Source organism: Physcomitrium patens, chromosome 16 (assembly GCF_059467195.1).
Source record: "Physcomitrium patens ecotype Gransden chromosome 16, ASM5946719v1, whole genome shotgun sequence".
NCBI classification, from domain to species: domain Eukaryota; kingdom Viridiplantae; phylum Streptophyta; class Bryopsida; order Funariales; family Funariaceae; genus Physcomitrium; species Physcomitrium patens.
In genome coordinates, this window is record NC_143425.1 from 10,899,666 (window position 1) to 10,916,951 (window position 17,286).

Here is a 17,286-nt window from a genome sequence, read left to right on the forward strand (position 1 = left end):
ATATGTAAATTACACTATTTGTAAAATACAAATAAGACCTTTTTAAGTTTTTATAACTTCTTAAATAATAAGAAACCAGTATACACAAGTTGCAACTAATTGGACAACAAAATAAATAAGAATAATGCATTCTAATAAAATAAAATAATATTTTTTTATCCAATTTTAAAAAGATTTTGCTCGTAATTTAAGTATGTACAAAATAAAGATATAAATTTACAAAAACACACTTTTAAACTTTTTATCATATACTATATTTAAAAAATCATATAATATCACCCATATGTTACAAGACTATTTATTTCTCACTTGTACATTATAAGTCACATTAACAAAAGAACAAAACACAAGTACAATCAAAATTCAACCTTAAAAAATCTTAGAAATACATTTAAAGGGTGTTTAAAAAATCAAAAACATATTTCTAAGAAAAAAAAATGAAATCAGCTTATCAAATAGAACCAAAAACAATATGTTTACTTATTTAATTATATAAGTTTATTTAAGTTAGATGATTAGGCACTATTTTCCCAAAGACAATCAACATCGATTTTAAAGGGACTTGAGTCTAGTTGCCTGGCCTATTTTAGATGAAATATGTTTTTACAGATTACATTAAGAATGCTTTTGATTTTCTTCTATAACTAAAAAATTTACATTTATTAGTGATTTATGGCTATAGCCTAATATTTTAATGCTTTGTCAATTACATCATTATTCTATCATACAATGTCACAAAAACCACGTAGAATAAACTTAAAAGAAGCACATTAACATAATTTTAATACTCATTTTTTCCAACCTTACTTATGATACTTATACCATATCTATTAATAGTACGGATATCAGTAAAATTTGTTAATATGTTCTATCAAGCACATTTTAATAACAAGATTTTCTAATTATAAATAAATAAATAAATACATATACATATCAAGAGACGTTTCACATTGAAACATGTACATCAATTCAATATAGCTAGAACCCTAAACCCTCCTCCCACTTGCCAAAGCCACTCTGATCTCTAATGAGGGCCACCCAGAACCGAAATATTCCCCCATCGTGCTTGCCCACACCCCAAACTCTGCCTATATGAACGAACGGTATTACTCTCATCCGTATATTCATTCGTCCATTAACGGAGATTCCGCCGACAGAATGGCCCGTCCGTCTGTCCAGCGGTGTGAACCCATTGGCTCCCGAGCTAGAGGGGAAGTCGGGAATGGCTAAGACTGAAGGAGAGAAGGGGATTGGCTCCAGAGGGGGTAGTGCCTACGTGGCAATCCAATCCAAATAGTTACTTACTCTTTTATCTTGTCCTTTTAAATTTGTGTGGACAATTTGCCCCCTTGTCACCAGCACCCTAACATCACCTCATTCCCACCCCTTCGAGAACAAAAAGGTAGTTTTGAACTTTTAAGGTAGAACGAGCAAGACCCCGGGGTCCAGCTGACGTGGAGGTACATGTGGGAGTCTAACTTAGATGAGGCCTGCCACATCAGATGGCAAAGGGTTCGGACACCTTGAGCTGGTGATCCCTCGTGGCACCGTAGCGAACGTCTCCCGCCAAATGTGAAAACCGGAGAGGAAACTCAGGGCGTGAGTTCCGTGCTCAGTTTCGAACTGGGTTCTCCACCCACTCACATTTATTATGACTTATTCCATTTTAATACTTTGGCCAATCCTTCTTCTATTATATTATATACAGAGTGAGATCAGAGAATATATTTGATGCTGGGTATTTTTGAAGATCCATTTGTGGAATATTAAAATCACGTTTGCAATTATCTAACAGTTCTATATATTCATTGTTAGATTTACTACACGTATAAAATCTAAAGTCATGACTTATTTCATTTTATATATATATATACTGGAATGTAACTATGGTAAAGTTTTAAATTAAATATCTCATAAAGCAGATGCTATCATTACCCTCATAAATAACTCTAATGACTCTAAAAATTACTTCAAAAGTCTTTTAGATCGTTTTTATTTGTTGGTTGTATCCATGTCTATTCTTAGCCGTGTTTATACATTGGTATTTTGATGTTTTTGCCATGGATAAATCTGGTTGTACCTTGAACAACGTTATACTATAGACTTTGGTTGCAAAACCACGTGTAGAATTTATGTCCAATTAGTTGGTAGTTCTTATGTTATGGTTTAAAAATACGTGTTGAATTTATGTCCAATTAGTTGGTAGTTCTTATGTTATGGTTTAATAAATACATATAAGAAAACTTCAACACATTCTTCAGAATGTATCAAAATGAAATCTTAAAATATTATATATATATATATATATATATATATATCCACAATTTTGGATCCATCTAACAACATGGTTTGAATTAATTGGCACAATTGATTATCAGTGCAAATAAATTTTATTGTATAATAGTAAATTCATGATTTGAGATGATTATCAACTCTTACACTAAATAATAGTGAAGAATCATGAAATGTATATTTGGTTATGCCGCTTTAATAGTAAAAATATAAAAATCCCTCTTTGGTAAATACACAACAAAATGTACATACGTATCTCAGTTTACATATATGAATGTACATACATATTTTATGATAAAAAATGTCTTTAGTTACATATAAATAAATAAATACGTATATTATATATATATACATATATATACACCACCACAACTTACCTTAAACTTGTGTTACACACCACATTACATTTTATGAGACACTTAAATACACATCCATAAAAAAACGTGCACTTTTATCTATTAAGTACATTAGCAATATTCCATAAAAATACATTGTGGTGTGCAACACAAGTTTTGGGCAGCTTGTGGTGACATTAGCAATCATTTAGCATTATGATTGCTAATGTATCATAATAATGCTAAATGATTATCATTCTCTCTGTATTTATACTTTCTTTTGCACTCACTCACCAATATAAACACTGGAGCTTGATGAGAAGGTTTGGACTCTAATTCAAGTGTGGTTCTCCACCTCCATACTTAAGCGTGCAGCTTCGCTCTTAGTTTGAAAATAGAGCACCTCAACAACACTACCAGATCCCCATTTTAAAACAGGAATGACCCAAATTCATGAGAAGCTGGAGGGTAATAATAAAGACTGTTCATCCTCTTTTGCTAGCAATCTCGAACTCTCTCTCTCTCTCTCTCTATATATATATATATATATATATAAACATCCTGATCTTGTTGTGCTCTAATCTTAATAAAAGAACGTGTTATGCATGTCCCACGTTGACCCTGTTGACCTTGGATGTTATACCGATAACACTGCTCCGTTGCTGATTAATCGTTAACCAGCAACCTGCTAGATGAAGAAGGGTCTCTAACCTGCAGGCCATACTTTTGGGGGGGTTCGAGGTTTGAAGGCTTTGATGGAGAATGTGATGCACAATGTCCTTCAAATACTGTGCTTCTCATGCTTTCACTGCTCACAAGGTTCAGACATGGGTTTTGAGTTTGTGGGGTGGCACTTTTGGAGCTTGAGAAAGGTGTATAAAGACGTGTTGGAATCGTGGTTGGCGTGCAAACGGTGCAGAGAATGTTGGATGGTGTTGGGTACTGTGAAAAGTCTGCCTCGGTTCTGGTTGAAAACAGTAGGGTGGAGAGAAACCCTCATATGAGAAGCTAAGCATGAGGCGAATGTGCTGGAGATTGGAAACATAATTGTGTGTCCAAGGGAATGGTAGGTGATTTCCAACCTGTGGGGCTAATGCCACACCAAGTGCTGACATTGTTCTCGTACTCCACTTGACAAGAAACTGATGACAGTTAGACGGGACACTCGATGCTACAATCGTTCATTTATAGATGCTGATGCTCGTTAGTGCTCAAGTGGCTGCATCTACTGCATTTCTGATGACATAGCTCTGCCTATCCTTTGCAGAGAAACGAGCGTATCTATATCCAGTCGGAAGATGAGAAACGAGACACTTGACCAAACAACTATGTCTAAAGAAGGAAAAGAAAATAAAGAAAAAGAAAAAGAAAAAACAGGGTAATTCTCCTAGTCAGATCGACAGGATCCTCTGAATCATAGGAGTTGCTCAATCGCATCGTCCAATGTATTGTTGAAAGCTGTGAGCTCAGCGAATGATCAAAATTCCCATTATCATCAGAATGAGAAATGCACTAACTAGAGACAATGGATTCAACTGAGTTGTTCATACTTGCTCCCGCTGTTCAAATCTCCAACTTAGAATCCTACAAAATCTGATTAGCCCGTAGTAGGGCCATAGTAGGCCCTAAAGCGCCTGTCCGCATGTGGCGATGTCGAATGATTGGAGTCCCATTCGTCTGAGATTGTCTCTTGCCACCTTCTCCACGTGCTACGGGGTTGCCCAAATTGCTCTTCACATCACCAGCAGGTGCTAAACCTTCCGATCCTCCCAATTCTTTCAAAGAAAGCTCTTTCCTTTTTCTGTTGATCGCTTCTGAGAGCATGTCTTGCCACTCTGCACCACAAAAAAGCTAGACTATGTAACAAAAAGTTTGACCCATTCACGACAGTAAATTTATGGAAATGAAGGAAATCTCTGGCAAGGAGTCTAAAGGCTAAGGCAGCCAGTAGGTCGCATGTCAATAAATGAAACTCGTCAGGTCAAAGCCGAGCTAATTCAAAAGTCAACAGAGGGTTCCATTCGGAAAGATAAAGAAAATCATCAAGCTACTCCCCGTCATACATGTAACACCAATTACTACAAAATATTGCACTACTAATCACTAAGATGGGTACACAACTACAAACCCTCACATTGAACTTTTAGTACCTGCATTAGTTGGTTGATTCAACACCGATTCTGGTTCTGTGGGCAAAGGTCTCATCTCCACTACATTACCTGCAGCACTGAACTCCCCTTGATTACTCTGTGAGCTGAGTGCAACAGATTGTTTATTCAAATTGATGTGTGCAGCAGGTTCTGCATGCTTTTGAAGGACCTTATTTGACAGGGTTGTAGGTTGAAGCGGCTCTGTTGAAACGCCAACATCAGCTGTACCGACATCGAGAGGCTTCCGTGCAGCAGATTTGGGTTGAACAGCACTTGAGCTACTAACTGGCCCTTCTTTCAGGACTTTAAGATCCACGAGTGTAGTAAGGTGGACCTGGAAACGACAAAGATGTCAATTTCAACCTCCAATAAATAGAACACAGAAAAAATCGCAGCACAATGGCCAATCTACATTGTGTAGGCAGCAAGAATATGAACCGAGTCTTTGCAGAGACTTTGTATCTAAGTGAACATAGCTCATACAAGGAAGAGTAATTCTTTGCAAAAATTATGAAGTGGATACTTTAGACGGACCTCCAAAGAGCCATCCGGGTTGTAAGGTGGCAACAAGTCCTCGTCCTGTTGTTCGTTCTCTTCAACACCTTCAGACTGACGTACATGTAAAGGGTACTCTGGTACTGCTATCAGAGTTGTCATCTTACTTGCACCATCATACACGGTAACTTTCCCAACCTGGAAAAACTCAAATTCTCAGACCATTGCAGAATTCCGGACTTTAAGTTGTGACCAAGTAATAAAATAGGAAACATGGTATCAAAGCGCGGCACATACACATGTTCAATTAATACTCAAAATATATCAGAGAGCGAGCGAGCGAGAGAGAGAGAGAGGGGGGGGGGGATGTATAATCATAAAACCATTATACTTGACATTCGATCAAAGAGGAACTGGGAAATGCAATGATGCTAGTTGGAGATACCCGCCTGTAACATAAGTTGGAACAGAAATTTACGGATTGCTAGCAAAGAAAGGGCAGAGAAACAAACAGAAAGCTTACCCTGTAACTAGAAAGTTCAGGAGTCCAAGAAGCTGTCAGCTCCACCAATCGATAAGCCAGAACATCACCTATCTGGCAAAAGATGCCGATTCGTCTCACTTCAGATAATCCCATCAAAAGACACTACTCCAAAGAATCCTCATAAGAAAAAAGAATGCCTATTAAACTAGCAGACATATTCCTTTCTCAGATACACAATTTCACTCGACTGCACACAGAGTTTACTAGGGACAAAGAAAACTTATACTCCATAAGGCCTTAATCTCAATCTTGACGACACAGGAGGCGTACGTTGAGAGCAGGGCGCAACCATCAATTGATGAATAGAAAAAAGGAAGTCATCTCAGCAACAAGGACGAGGTGCATACCCTAGGATCACGATTAAGAACAGGAAGATTTTCAAAATTGATCTCATGTGCAACAACATTGGCCTGGTCTATTTGTTCCATCGTTCCCTCCGAAGATCTATTCTCAAACTTTTCACCATTTCTGTAGTGACCACCTTCAGATTTTTTGCTCTGAGATTTTTCTTGACCCCAGGCTTGGCCTTGTTGCTTGCATTTAACTTGAGGATATGAAAGCGCAACAGTCTGCAAATGAATGAATAATATATCATCAACACTTGAAATTTGGACTTCTTGAACTACAAATAATGTACTCTAAGACCTCTAGAGAAAGTCAACCAATTTACCAATGTGTAAAGATGTCATCAAGAACATACTCTACATATTTCAAATACAATAAATTCTTCAGCTAGCTTCAGCAAAAGATATTCAAAAGTAAACCTCTTTGCTTTTAGACAGGTTCTGTACATTATTTATAAATGAAGATCCGCCAATCTTGTACTTTACAGAATTGAGAAAGCTTACCGCAGTGCAATGTCCTTCATCTCTTTCATCTGCAGCATGGAGCAATAAATTAAGACGTGCGCAAGAGATACAACTACGGTAAGATTAGGCAGATATTAGGCTAGGTGTGTAAGGTGAAGCTAACAATAGACGAAATGCATTAACACACTGACGTTGAATCGGCTCCAGCTAATTTGAATCCATAAACATCAGTATTGAGCAAGGAAAAGAGGGATTGGAAGAGCATTTAGTGAACGAATCAAAATAGAATAGACTGAACACACAGACTACAGGGTATAATCAATGATAGTGCAACTACCTTCATAATGGTCAAAACGGATATGGCCCGGAGCAACCACTCTAGGCAGGATTTCCTCTTCTGCTGATGCCTCTTCTACCTCTGAATCCTCCTCTGAATATCCAGAATCGCTGGTATCGGGTGGCTTTGTATTCTGTGTCTGAATTGCCTTGATGTCATCCTTCTTTGAAGATGCATTATTTTGCAACTGTAAATGCATACCGTTAACATTTCTGAGTGGCTACAGAAGAGAATAGGATGCCTCTTCAGGTAACTTCACGTTTGAACTCGAAGCCATGCACGAACGACATTCAATCCATTACAATTCTAGTCCTGAGCACCAGAGTTTATTGCTAAAAAAATGCTAATTCATGAATTAGAGGCAGCAAACAAACAATACTCGTAATACTGGAAAAATAAAAGATAGCTAACTAAATCATTTCTGGATGACACAACGTATACATGCATGTGCCTCCAAATTAACATGGTAAAACAGAAGCTAACCTGTGCCTGTTCGCGTAGCCACCTCCTTTTAGCTTTTTTCCTTCGTGCACTCCTGCTGGGCCTCTGCCAAAACATCAAAGCAGGAATCCACCTAACTTTACTTTCATCAAATCAATATGGCTCCATCTGTTTTACATGTAAAATAACTACTTGAAGTTGACTAGGCCGCTGATGAATCGCGATGAACATCAAACATAAGATTCAGTATCTTCTCGTTCAAATCTCAGTCTAACCCTTTCATCAATGAGACATCCACAAAGCTATTTCGAAGAGGTTCGACAATATGGAGAAGTTGAAAAGCCCAACCTTCTCTAAAGCATCAGACTGTTCAGGATGGCTATCGTTGCCACCTTTCCCTTTAACTTCACTGCCAACACCAATACCACATATTTGATTTTCAACTTAGTCTATAGGAACTTGAGTATCATATCCAACAACAAAAGCAGAAGTACTTACACGCCATGATCACACCTTTTAAACAAGTTCCCATCAACTTTTATACTACATTACGCCACTTTGTCAGCCCTAAATCTAATTCAGAACTTTGCACCTTATGGTTTGATATGAATGGCACTAAGAACTTCCAACCGCAGCAGTAGAATCCCAGGTAGTATTCTAGCTCTGGTCAACGTTTTGCAAACCGTCACCATTATCATTACCTCTTCTTCGGCGGAGACTCCTGATCATAGTTAACTAGATTAGCATCTTGACGCTTCCTGGATTTCTTCCCTTCACGCCCTGCCTCTGGTGTCAACTTCTGTAGTCTTGATTCTATTGCAGCATCCAACTCATCCCCATGTCTTCTACTACTTCGATGATGGGTTCCCTCTTCACTCACAGCCTTCATATGAGGTCGTTCCAGGTCTTCAGTTTCCTTCCTAGACTTGACTTTCCTGAGAAAAGAAACAAGCGAATAGCTTGTTAGAAGCTGCATACAACACAACAATAGCTGAGTCAAGAAAAAGGCATGATCAGCGAGCAAGGGACTGTCTCATGGGACTATACTGACTTCATCCGCTAGTATAGCATCCATTACAATTTGAGCACTTCCTAAATACGAAATTGAGGTCTGAAGAAAATTGAACATCAAAGCTCAATTAAGGTACCTTTCTTTACTAGGCCTTGCTTCAAGTGCAATCTCTTTTGGTTCACTTCTGTCTCTGGTATTTGTATCTATGCCGGTCTGCTCTGCCAACTCTCTCTTTTTCTTTTTCTTAGCTTTTGCAGGAACATCATCAATGGGCTCTGATCTGGGCAAGGCTTCAGGCATGTCCAGCTGAAGAGGCAAAATCTCGCTGCTTCCTTGGTCACCATGCCCGAGTTTATTCCGTTTTTTCTTCCCCGATGACTTCTGCTTATTACGCTCCGAGGGTTCCAATTGTAATTTTTTTGTTTTCTTTTCTGACTTAGGGGGTGAAACAAAGATATTGTCTTGCCTGCAATCAAATGTCATTGTCAAAATCACTGTTCTCTTGACTCTGCGATTCAAGAACTCTTATATCCTTTGGAATTCAGGGCCTAAGAAAGATAGGAATTGGATGCAGAAGGCTCAGCAAAGGAAAGCTGCACAAGTCAAAGAAGCATGAACCTCCTTGCTCGTGCATTGTTAGGTCTATTCATAAATTGAGCACTCACGTTTGAATAGGTCGCTTCCGCTTCTTCCCGCTTGACTCTTTCGCCCTTAACTTCTTCAGTCCATTCGCGTCCCCTTTCACTTTTTTCCCAGAACCAAATGAGAACTCCGAATCTTCATCCCCTGAATGCTCACTCTGGTAACCTCCTTCCTCCTTTTCAAATTCATCAGGCGCCAGAAGCAGCCCTACTTCCTCACCATCTATGCTTACACTATTAGTGGCCAGCTCCTTTGACTGTTCTCTTGAGACCCCATCCTGTTTGCGCCTCACACTGCACATGGCCAACCAAAATTTAGCTGATGATCATGATAGACATCACACAACATCCAAAATGCAATGAGCGTTTGCTCATCTGTTCCAGGCACTCAGCAGGCGATCAGCAGGACCATCCTCAATTGTGCATTGTCTCAGTCTTCGTCAACTGACAAGTTCATGCAAGATTTAGGGTTTGCATGGAAAGTGTGGATGATGCCAGACCTGACAAGATCAAAATCCTGAAGAATCCGAGTCGATTGTGCAGGAGGTAGAACAAAATCGCACATCTGTAAACAATCACAACGACCTAATCAATCAATTCGCATCGAATTTGCCAACATTAGATCCTGACTTGCGTTGGAAACTTTCAAGCTCCCCAAAATCACTCACTCAACGCGAAGATCCAACGATGTCTCACCTCGAGCACTATCCCATGAGGACAGGTTACTCGCAGACGGTAGTCATGTTCTATTCGCGCAGCGAGTTGTCCAACGCTCAATACATCTGCGTTGATCAGGTACCAGGACTTGGCTAGTCCTTGATCCACCTGGGCCTTTCTCAACATCCCCGGCTCCTCAAAACAGAGGCGAATCCGCACAGATTTGCTGTACAACTCCATACTCATCGCCGCCTAATCAAAAAAAGCCACCTCTTCCCCAAAACATAAAAAATAAACCACCTCTTTCCCCCAAAACCCTACAATGTCCAAACGAGAATCTCCGACAGCCACTTGGTTGCTAAGACTTGGCACAACTCCAATCACGGGGCATTGTAAGAAGATCAATTCACAAAGCGCTGATAAACATTGATGTAGTGATCACTGCTATTAAGACCACTACCTCACACGAAGCTTTCCTCAGCTCACAAGCAGAAACGACACAATGGATGTCTAATACAGTGAGGAGAAACTCCAACTCACGGAGATTCAGATGTTGTGCCGAATCGGCACAACATACTTGGCGTCGAGAGAAGAAGCAGGGCTAAAATGTGGGAGGTATCAGATAATCTCAAATCAGGGCTTAGGGTTTAAGGAAACACAACATTTAGGAATAGAATAACAACCAAGTAGCACTCTTGCTCTCTCTGTGTTCGTTGCTCCTTTTATGTGCAGATTATCCTCGCCTTTTTGTCATTTGCCCTGCCTTTTTAGTGAGAAAAGTAAGAATACTCACAAAAAAGGCATTTGTGCTGTTTCCTGGGAGCTTTAGGATTTATTTAGGGTTTGAGCAAGACACACAGCTACCCGACCCAGTGTGTGAAACGGATCGATTGCAGTAGACTGCTTTCTTTCTCGTTTTGAAATTGGTTCATATTGATTACTAGTATTAGCTGAGAAAAAGCCCCTATTTACACAGCCACAGAGGATTAGATAAGCAGCTTGTACCATGGTTTTTATTTTTTATTTTTTAAAATATATATACGAATGAATTTTGGGTAATTTTAACCAAAAATAAATTATATGCATGCACTTCCTGCATCACACACAAAATCTAAAACTTAGAGCTGATGGGAGCAAGGCAAGAGGCCTTGGTGAGAGCAATGCATCCACACACAAAATCTAAAACTTAGGGCTGATGGGAGCAAGGCAAGAGGCCTTGGTGAGAGCAATGCATCCACACACAAAATCTAAAACTTAGGGCTGATGGGAGCAAGGCAAGAGGCCTTGGTGAGAGCAATGCATCCACACACAAAATCTAAAACTTAGAGCTGAGGGGAGCAAGGCAAGAGGCCTTGGTGAGAGCAATGCATCCACACACAAAATCTAAAACTTAGAGCTGATGGGAGCAAGGCAAGAGGCCTTGGTGAGAGCAATGCATCCACACACAAAATCTAAAACTTAGAGCTGAGGGGAGCAAGGCAAGAGGCCTTGGTGAGAGCAATGCATCCACACACAAAATCTAAAACTTAGAGCTGATGGGAGCAAGGCAAGAGGCCTTGGTGAGAGCAATGCATCCACACACAAAATCTAAAACTTAGAGCTGAGGGGAGCAAGGCAAGAGGCCTTGATGAGAGCAATAGGGGGACTAAAGTATAGTGCTAGAGAGAAGTGATTCAACATTGACATGAGGGATCAAAACATAAATATAGCATTAATTGTTTATTGTGCAAGTGGCCACAATCAAACTCGAGACAAGTCTAAAACCATTAAAAGCCTTAGATATTGGTACCAAACTTGCTAGCTACTAACTTTGGATTGTAATCTTATATTAATCTAAGTTTTGTCTAGCTTTCTCCTTGCTTGTCATCCATAATTACTAAGCAAGTCAAGACTTAAACTAATATAATAGATAGAGAAGCTCTAAAATAGATATTAATCTCTCAATAAATTATTTATTATGTAGTTGTGCTGCTATTATTTTATGTTTGATGATGTACCAAGGTTGTTGAATAGACTATGTTACAATAAATCATTATAGGGTCTCAAATCTAGATAATAATTAAGTAGAAAATTAAATTAAAATTAAAAAAGTTAGTATGAATGAATAATTGTGTGATTTATTAGAAAATAGAGCTTATTAAAAAGAAAAGATGAATTTGTACTTAATTATAAGATGATTTTATATATTAGAATAATAGGAGGATAGAAAGTAGATATATATATATATATATATATATATATATTATTAATATATAACTATAATAAAAAGAGGTAGTTAGAAAGAGTGGTTACTATGTTGCTTGCTTTGCCACTCAACTCTCTTATTGCTTTGTTCTTGTTGTTGCTTAATTCTTTAAAGAAGATGATGGTGGATAAAAGTGCCATGTTTTTTTTTTTTTTTTTTTTTTTTTTTATTGCAACAATGAAGTATATTTTGCAACTACTATGTATATCAAAAACACAATTAATTGGTTAAATACTATCTAGTTTAATTTATCTTTGTGGTAAAAAGAGAATTTCATTTATATTGTATTCTTGACATTGGATTGCTTTGAACAGTGAGAGAAATAAATGTTATGTATTTAATATGACATGATAAACTCTTCTAAGTGAATTTTGTGTCAAAGACTTGACTTTAGACAACATTCTACAATGATGATATATTTTTGTATTATTGTAAAGAAGAGATAGATATAAGATTAAAAAATAAAAAAAAATAAAAACTACTCCCAAACAAAATGAAACTAGAGAGTCTTGAATGAAGACTAAGATATAAAAGAAAACATTCATAAGATTAAGGATAGCCTCATTTTTACCTATGAATATATATTTATATATATATTAGCTACCAAAAATGCTTTATAGAAGCTTTTTAAAGACCATAAACTTGTGGCTAAAACATTAACTTAGATGTTTCTTTTAATGCAACTTCTTAAAATTAAAAAAAATTCTAAGATAAGTTTTGATAGCCACATGGTATATTTATAGAAATTTAAAATCTACAATGAATCAAAAGGTCACTACACCCTTGTATGTCTGTAATACCTAATGCCCTTGACAAAATTATTTGCATAACTTATCAACACGAATATTAATTTTGACGACCTTGTAATAACATCTTATCTCCTTGGTTATTGCTCCTTTGACACTGTACTGTTGGAGTGCTTTAGCACATATTATCCAAAGATGGGTACATACTTCTTGGATGGATAATACCATCACAAGTGGATGTGGTTATCTTAGGTGCGCAACATAAGGATCTTTACATCATTATCTAAACTAACTTATTAGTCATCTATCGTGATACTTACATCTATCTATATTGATATGAGTATTTTGATTTCCAACAATCTTAACAAATTCTTTGCTTACAAACACAACAATCTAATGATCTACTTCTATAACATGTAATTCCTTGTATATATAGACCTTAATACTACTTCTAACTAATATATGTTCCTTAATTTGCATATACAATATGAAATATTAATTTGAAGAAATAATGATAAAAGATGTATTTGTTTTGTTTTGTTTTGTTTTGTTTTGTTTTTTATTTTATTTTATTTCTTTAATGTATTTATATGTTTTAAAATTGATATTTTAGAAGCAAAATGGTTATAGTGGTATTTTGCACATCTATTAATTATTTGTCATATACACTTTAATAGTTGCATATAAGAAGAGATTCAAGCAAAATACAAGTTTATATTGGTTGATGATACTTAGGAGATCTTAATCTTACAAAGGATGATCAAATAAATTTTTGTGACTATATTCAATATAGCATTATAATTCAAACCTCTATAATGAAAAGATGAGTTACTAAGACCATACTAATAGGATTTTGGCATTTTATTTTTTAATCTTTATAACCTTATATAGTCCAAATTTATTTTCTATAATAAATATAGAATTTTAGTGTAAATAATAATTTTAAGAATGCTTGCAAATGTCTTCAAAGTATTTTTGTAGATTTTTAAAAATTATAAAAAAACCACTTGATTTTTCAAGCAATCATAATTCTTACATTTGCTACTATGCAAGTACTTTTCATAGCAACTTAAAGAGAAATTTTTGCAACATGCATCTAATATTATAATATTCAATATGCTGCAAAATTAAGTGAATCTTTATTTCTTTGCTTCTTAGTTAGTTTCTTCTGTAAAATAATTTAATTACTCTTTAATAGATATTTTTTAAATATATTTATAAATGAATAAAAATAAAAATACAAAGTATTAGTGTTTTTATTTTGTAGAAGTATAGCATAACTTTCTTTTCTATTTTATGGACACAATAAAAAAAAAATATTACAAAAAAAAATATTATTAATGTTTGTTTATAAATTACAAATGAAATTTATTCTATGAGAAATAAATATTTTTACGTTTATATAGATTAAATAAGATTACAAAATCTAACTTAGATATTTTATTTGTTATGGATAAATTTTATCAAAATTGGCTTTAAAAACACATATTATAACTTTAAATCCAAATAATGAAGATTTTATATATATTATTTTAATATTTTAAATTTTTTATCTTTTTATATTTATTTAATTTTATTCAATATTAATTTAAAAAATCTAGATTAAAGATTAGTTTTTAAATTTTGAACTTATTAGTAATTGAAATACAAGATACTTTCATATAATTTTGAATCTTAATACATGTCTAATTCCAAATCTACATAAAATTATTATAATTTTTTTTTATAAAACCATTTTTTTACTATTATTTTTAATATAAAATAACTCAAAGTTTTTTTTGTTGTTAAAAATATAGTTTAACACTACACAATGTATTATAATTGGACACTTTACAATTGTACACAAGAAACTTTATGCAAAGTATAAATAAATAAAGATTTTAATTAGTTTTTCGTTTCTAAAACAAATATACAAATGACGAAATTGGACATTCTATGTCAAGTGTGAAACAAACTACTACAAACTAACCATTTTATATTCCTAGTTAAAACAAGTTTAAGGGTAGAACTACTTTTTAAAAAAAATACTAATATACACATTTATACTTTTATTTTAAAGTCTTGTTTTTAAAATTTTAAAATTTTAAAATTTTTCATTTACATATTCTCTAAACATATTCTAAAATTTAAATTTATATGACTAATATTACAAGTATTACAGATTAAAGAGTTAAGTCTACACATTTTTTTTCAAAATATGTCAAAATTCTATTAGATAACATTTTTATTTTAAAATTCTAAACTTGGAATCCAAATCTTATATCTCAATTTTTTTAAAAATCTAAAATACATAAACATAAAGATATTATTTGTATTAGAAACTATGTGTAATAATTCCTAACAAAATTTAATTGTTATTTGTTTTTTATGTTTTGTATTTTATTTTATCTTGTTTATTGAATAGAAATATAAAGATATAACTTCTAACTTTAATACACTGTCTAATATGTTTATACATAAAAATATTAATTTATACTATGAATTTACATTTAAAAATAAAAGTTTGATTATCATATGTAGAAACAAATAATATTATGATCTTAAAAAGACATGAAGTTTATTTTTTATATTTAGATTTTACAAATTATATTTATAAATTGATTAAACTAAAATTAGCACTAGAGAGAATTATTTAAGATAAAATTTTATCAAATATCAAAACACAACTATTTTCTACAAAAAATTTGTTAACTCAACTTTTAAATTATATGCAAATAAAAAAAATCATTGATGTTACTAAATAGTAATTAACTAATAATAGAAATAGTTATAATAATAGAAGATTTTTACCAGATATGGTGCTAAAAATAGAATTTACTTACAATTTTTATGTCTGTAGTATTTTTATGTCTAATGTCATCGCTAAAATCTAAGCTTACAAATTTTAAAGTTATTAAATTCATCAAGCAACCATTATAGCTTTAACAAAACAATTTTTTCTTGATCAAATACTAAATAGAATTAGAAATGATTTGATACATTTATAGCATCACATAATAACTTAAACTAATTATATATTTATATATATATATATATATATATATATATATTCTACACCTCTTGCAAGAATGCTTCACAATAAAATTATTATGCTTGTTGCTGAGTACACAAGTATCTCATTTGTTTTGGCTACATTAGACAATCTTTGCCGAAGTCACTTCAATACTGTTAACACTGAAAACCAAGAAATCATGCTCCCTTTCTTGCATGCTTAGTCAACAGCAACCAGTTCAGAATCACTCGTCTTTCTAATAAATTTAAAACCAAGTGGAGCACAATACCTACACGTGCAGCGGTGTCAGACAAAGGCAATGTGTTGATCGGATAATCTGTCTTAAGTACCCATCTTTTGTAAATGAAGGGATCGGGGAAGAGAAAGTCTGTAAGTGAACTATAAAAGCCAAACTTCTTACCTGATAACTATTATAATTATATGTAGTACTCTGGTCAAGCAACAAGCTCACTTTAATACCATGCACTTGTTTATCAGTTTTTTCCTGCTAGTTACAACAAAAAAGACAAGGCTGTATTGGTAATAAAGATATACACACGAGCCACTGCTTCTGTACAGTTGATTTTAGGCTCATAAACCGATCAGGATCGATCTGCTGATAAGAGCGGATTGTGAGCCATACATCTCGTTTTGAACATTCTCAGCTGTTGCAGTTTCTGCAACGCTTCACCTTGAAAATGGTCGCTTCATTTGTTGACGCCATCACGTAATCAAGGAGGAGTCTAGTAGCCTGCCAGAACATCACTTACATGCATCAGATTCTTGAACATGGCACACCGATTTGAGTGCAATTCAACCAGCATCCAACGTTGCAAACCAAACAACTTCAATAATCTAGCTATTCCTCTGTGTGTGTTTGTGTGTGTGTGTTAACCAATTCTATCCTGCAACCCAAAGCATGGCTAATAGCCTGAATCCTCAAGGAGATGTGGTGGTTGCTGAGATTATTGATGTGCCTAGTACCTTATCCTTGCTGCCAAGACCATACTTCACCACAAGGTCTTGTAAATATTTGTCTTGCTGCAACTCACGCCTTTGCAGAATCACTACTCGGGTCGGCATGATCATGTCCAATAACATAAATCAAAAGTAACGACAAAGAAATTCAAGGTTTAAAAGGATTGCAGTTCCAGATGTTGTGGTTTGGGTGTGTGTTAAGAGCTGAGAAATCGGGGATTATAACAATAGATCATGATAAAAATATATTGTGCCGGGGGTGCTGTTTGCCAAAGCCTCACCATGCTGTAGACCTGTTGATAGCTTCTAATCAGATTGTTGCTGTCAGGACTTGTGCTCTGCACGAATTCCCGGCATTCACTACGTAGGTTGACACGGTGACACATGGGTGTGGAACTAAGATTCTCTGTAATGGGACGCTTAGCCTAGGGCTTAGGAACAACGTGGGCAGCATAATCAACAGAACTGTTGAACTATCATGGTAAGTTGTATAGCTAATTGAGGCTCTTCAACTCCCTCACCGATTTACACTTTCTCAGTGCGGGAGTTGAAGAGCCTCAATTAGCTATACACGGATATGGGGAGAGACTGTGACCGCGGATGTGGATAGGG

At 35.1% G+C, this 17,286-nt stretch overlaps 1 protein-coding gene and 1 long non-coding RNA gene across 3 annotated transcripts; both read right to left on the minus strand.

Annotated features, from left to right (window-relative positions):
- Window positions 1-3,796: 3,796 nt before the first annotated feature.
- Window positions 3,797-10,409, minus strand: LOC112293874 (uncharacterized). Of its 2 annotated transcripts, XR_002973133.3 has the most exons (15): window positions 9,753-10,409; window positions 9,557-9,621; window positions 9,081-9,350; window positions 8,552-8,881; window positions 8,105-8,338; window positions 7,752-7,812; window positions 7,446-7,508; window positions 6,963-7,149; window positions 6,665-6,693; window positions 6,164-6,385; window positions 5,796-5,867; window positions 5,312-5,470; window positions 4,947-5,111; window positions 4,778-4,846; window positions 3,797-4,462 (listed from the first exon to the last, which is right to left on the minus strand). XR_002973133.3 is itself a non-coding variant. In XM_024543807.3 (14 exons), exons 1-14 carry the CDS (start codon window positions 9,957-9,959, stop codon window positions 4,212-4,214), a joined length of 2,484 nt encoding a protein of 827 aa, XP_024399575.1. In that variant the 5' UTR covers window positions 9,960-10,409; the 3' UTR covers window positions 3,797-4,211. The 2 variants fall into 2 exon arrangements, 1 of the variants encoding a protein (XP_024399575.1); XM_024543807.3 differs by having other exon boundaries at window positions 4,778-5,111.
- A 5,364-nt stretch (window positions 10,410-15,773) lies between these two features.
- Window positions 15,774-17,207, minus strand: LOC149987648 (uncharacterized). The gene is made up of 3 exons (XR_016507116.1): window positions 16,956-17,207; window positions 16,681-16,737; window positions 15,774-16,447 (listed from the first exon to the last, which is right to left on the minus strand). It is a non-coding gene; the product is annotated as an uncharacterized LOC149987648 (long non-coding RNA).
- Window positions 17,208-17,286: the final 79 nt, after the last annotated feature.

What these genes read in the sequence shown, in the direction of transcription:
- LOC112293874 (XM_024543807.3), bottom strand. Translation starts at nt 9,959, where the DNA reads ATGAGTATGGAGTTGTACAGCAAATCTGTGCGGATTCGCCTCTGTTTT. An exon ending in CTGAACTTTCTAGTTACAGG is followed by an intron (nt 5,471 to 5,795) that starts GTAAGCTTTCTG and finishes GAGTTTTTCCAG; the next exon opens with GTTGGGAAAGTTACCGTGTA. An exon ending in ACCCGGATGGCTCTTTGGAG is followed by an intron (nt 5,112 to 5,311) that starts GTCCGTCTAAAG and finishes TGTCGTTTCCAG; the next exon opens with GTCCACCTTACTACACTCGT.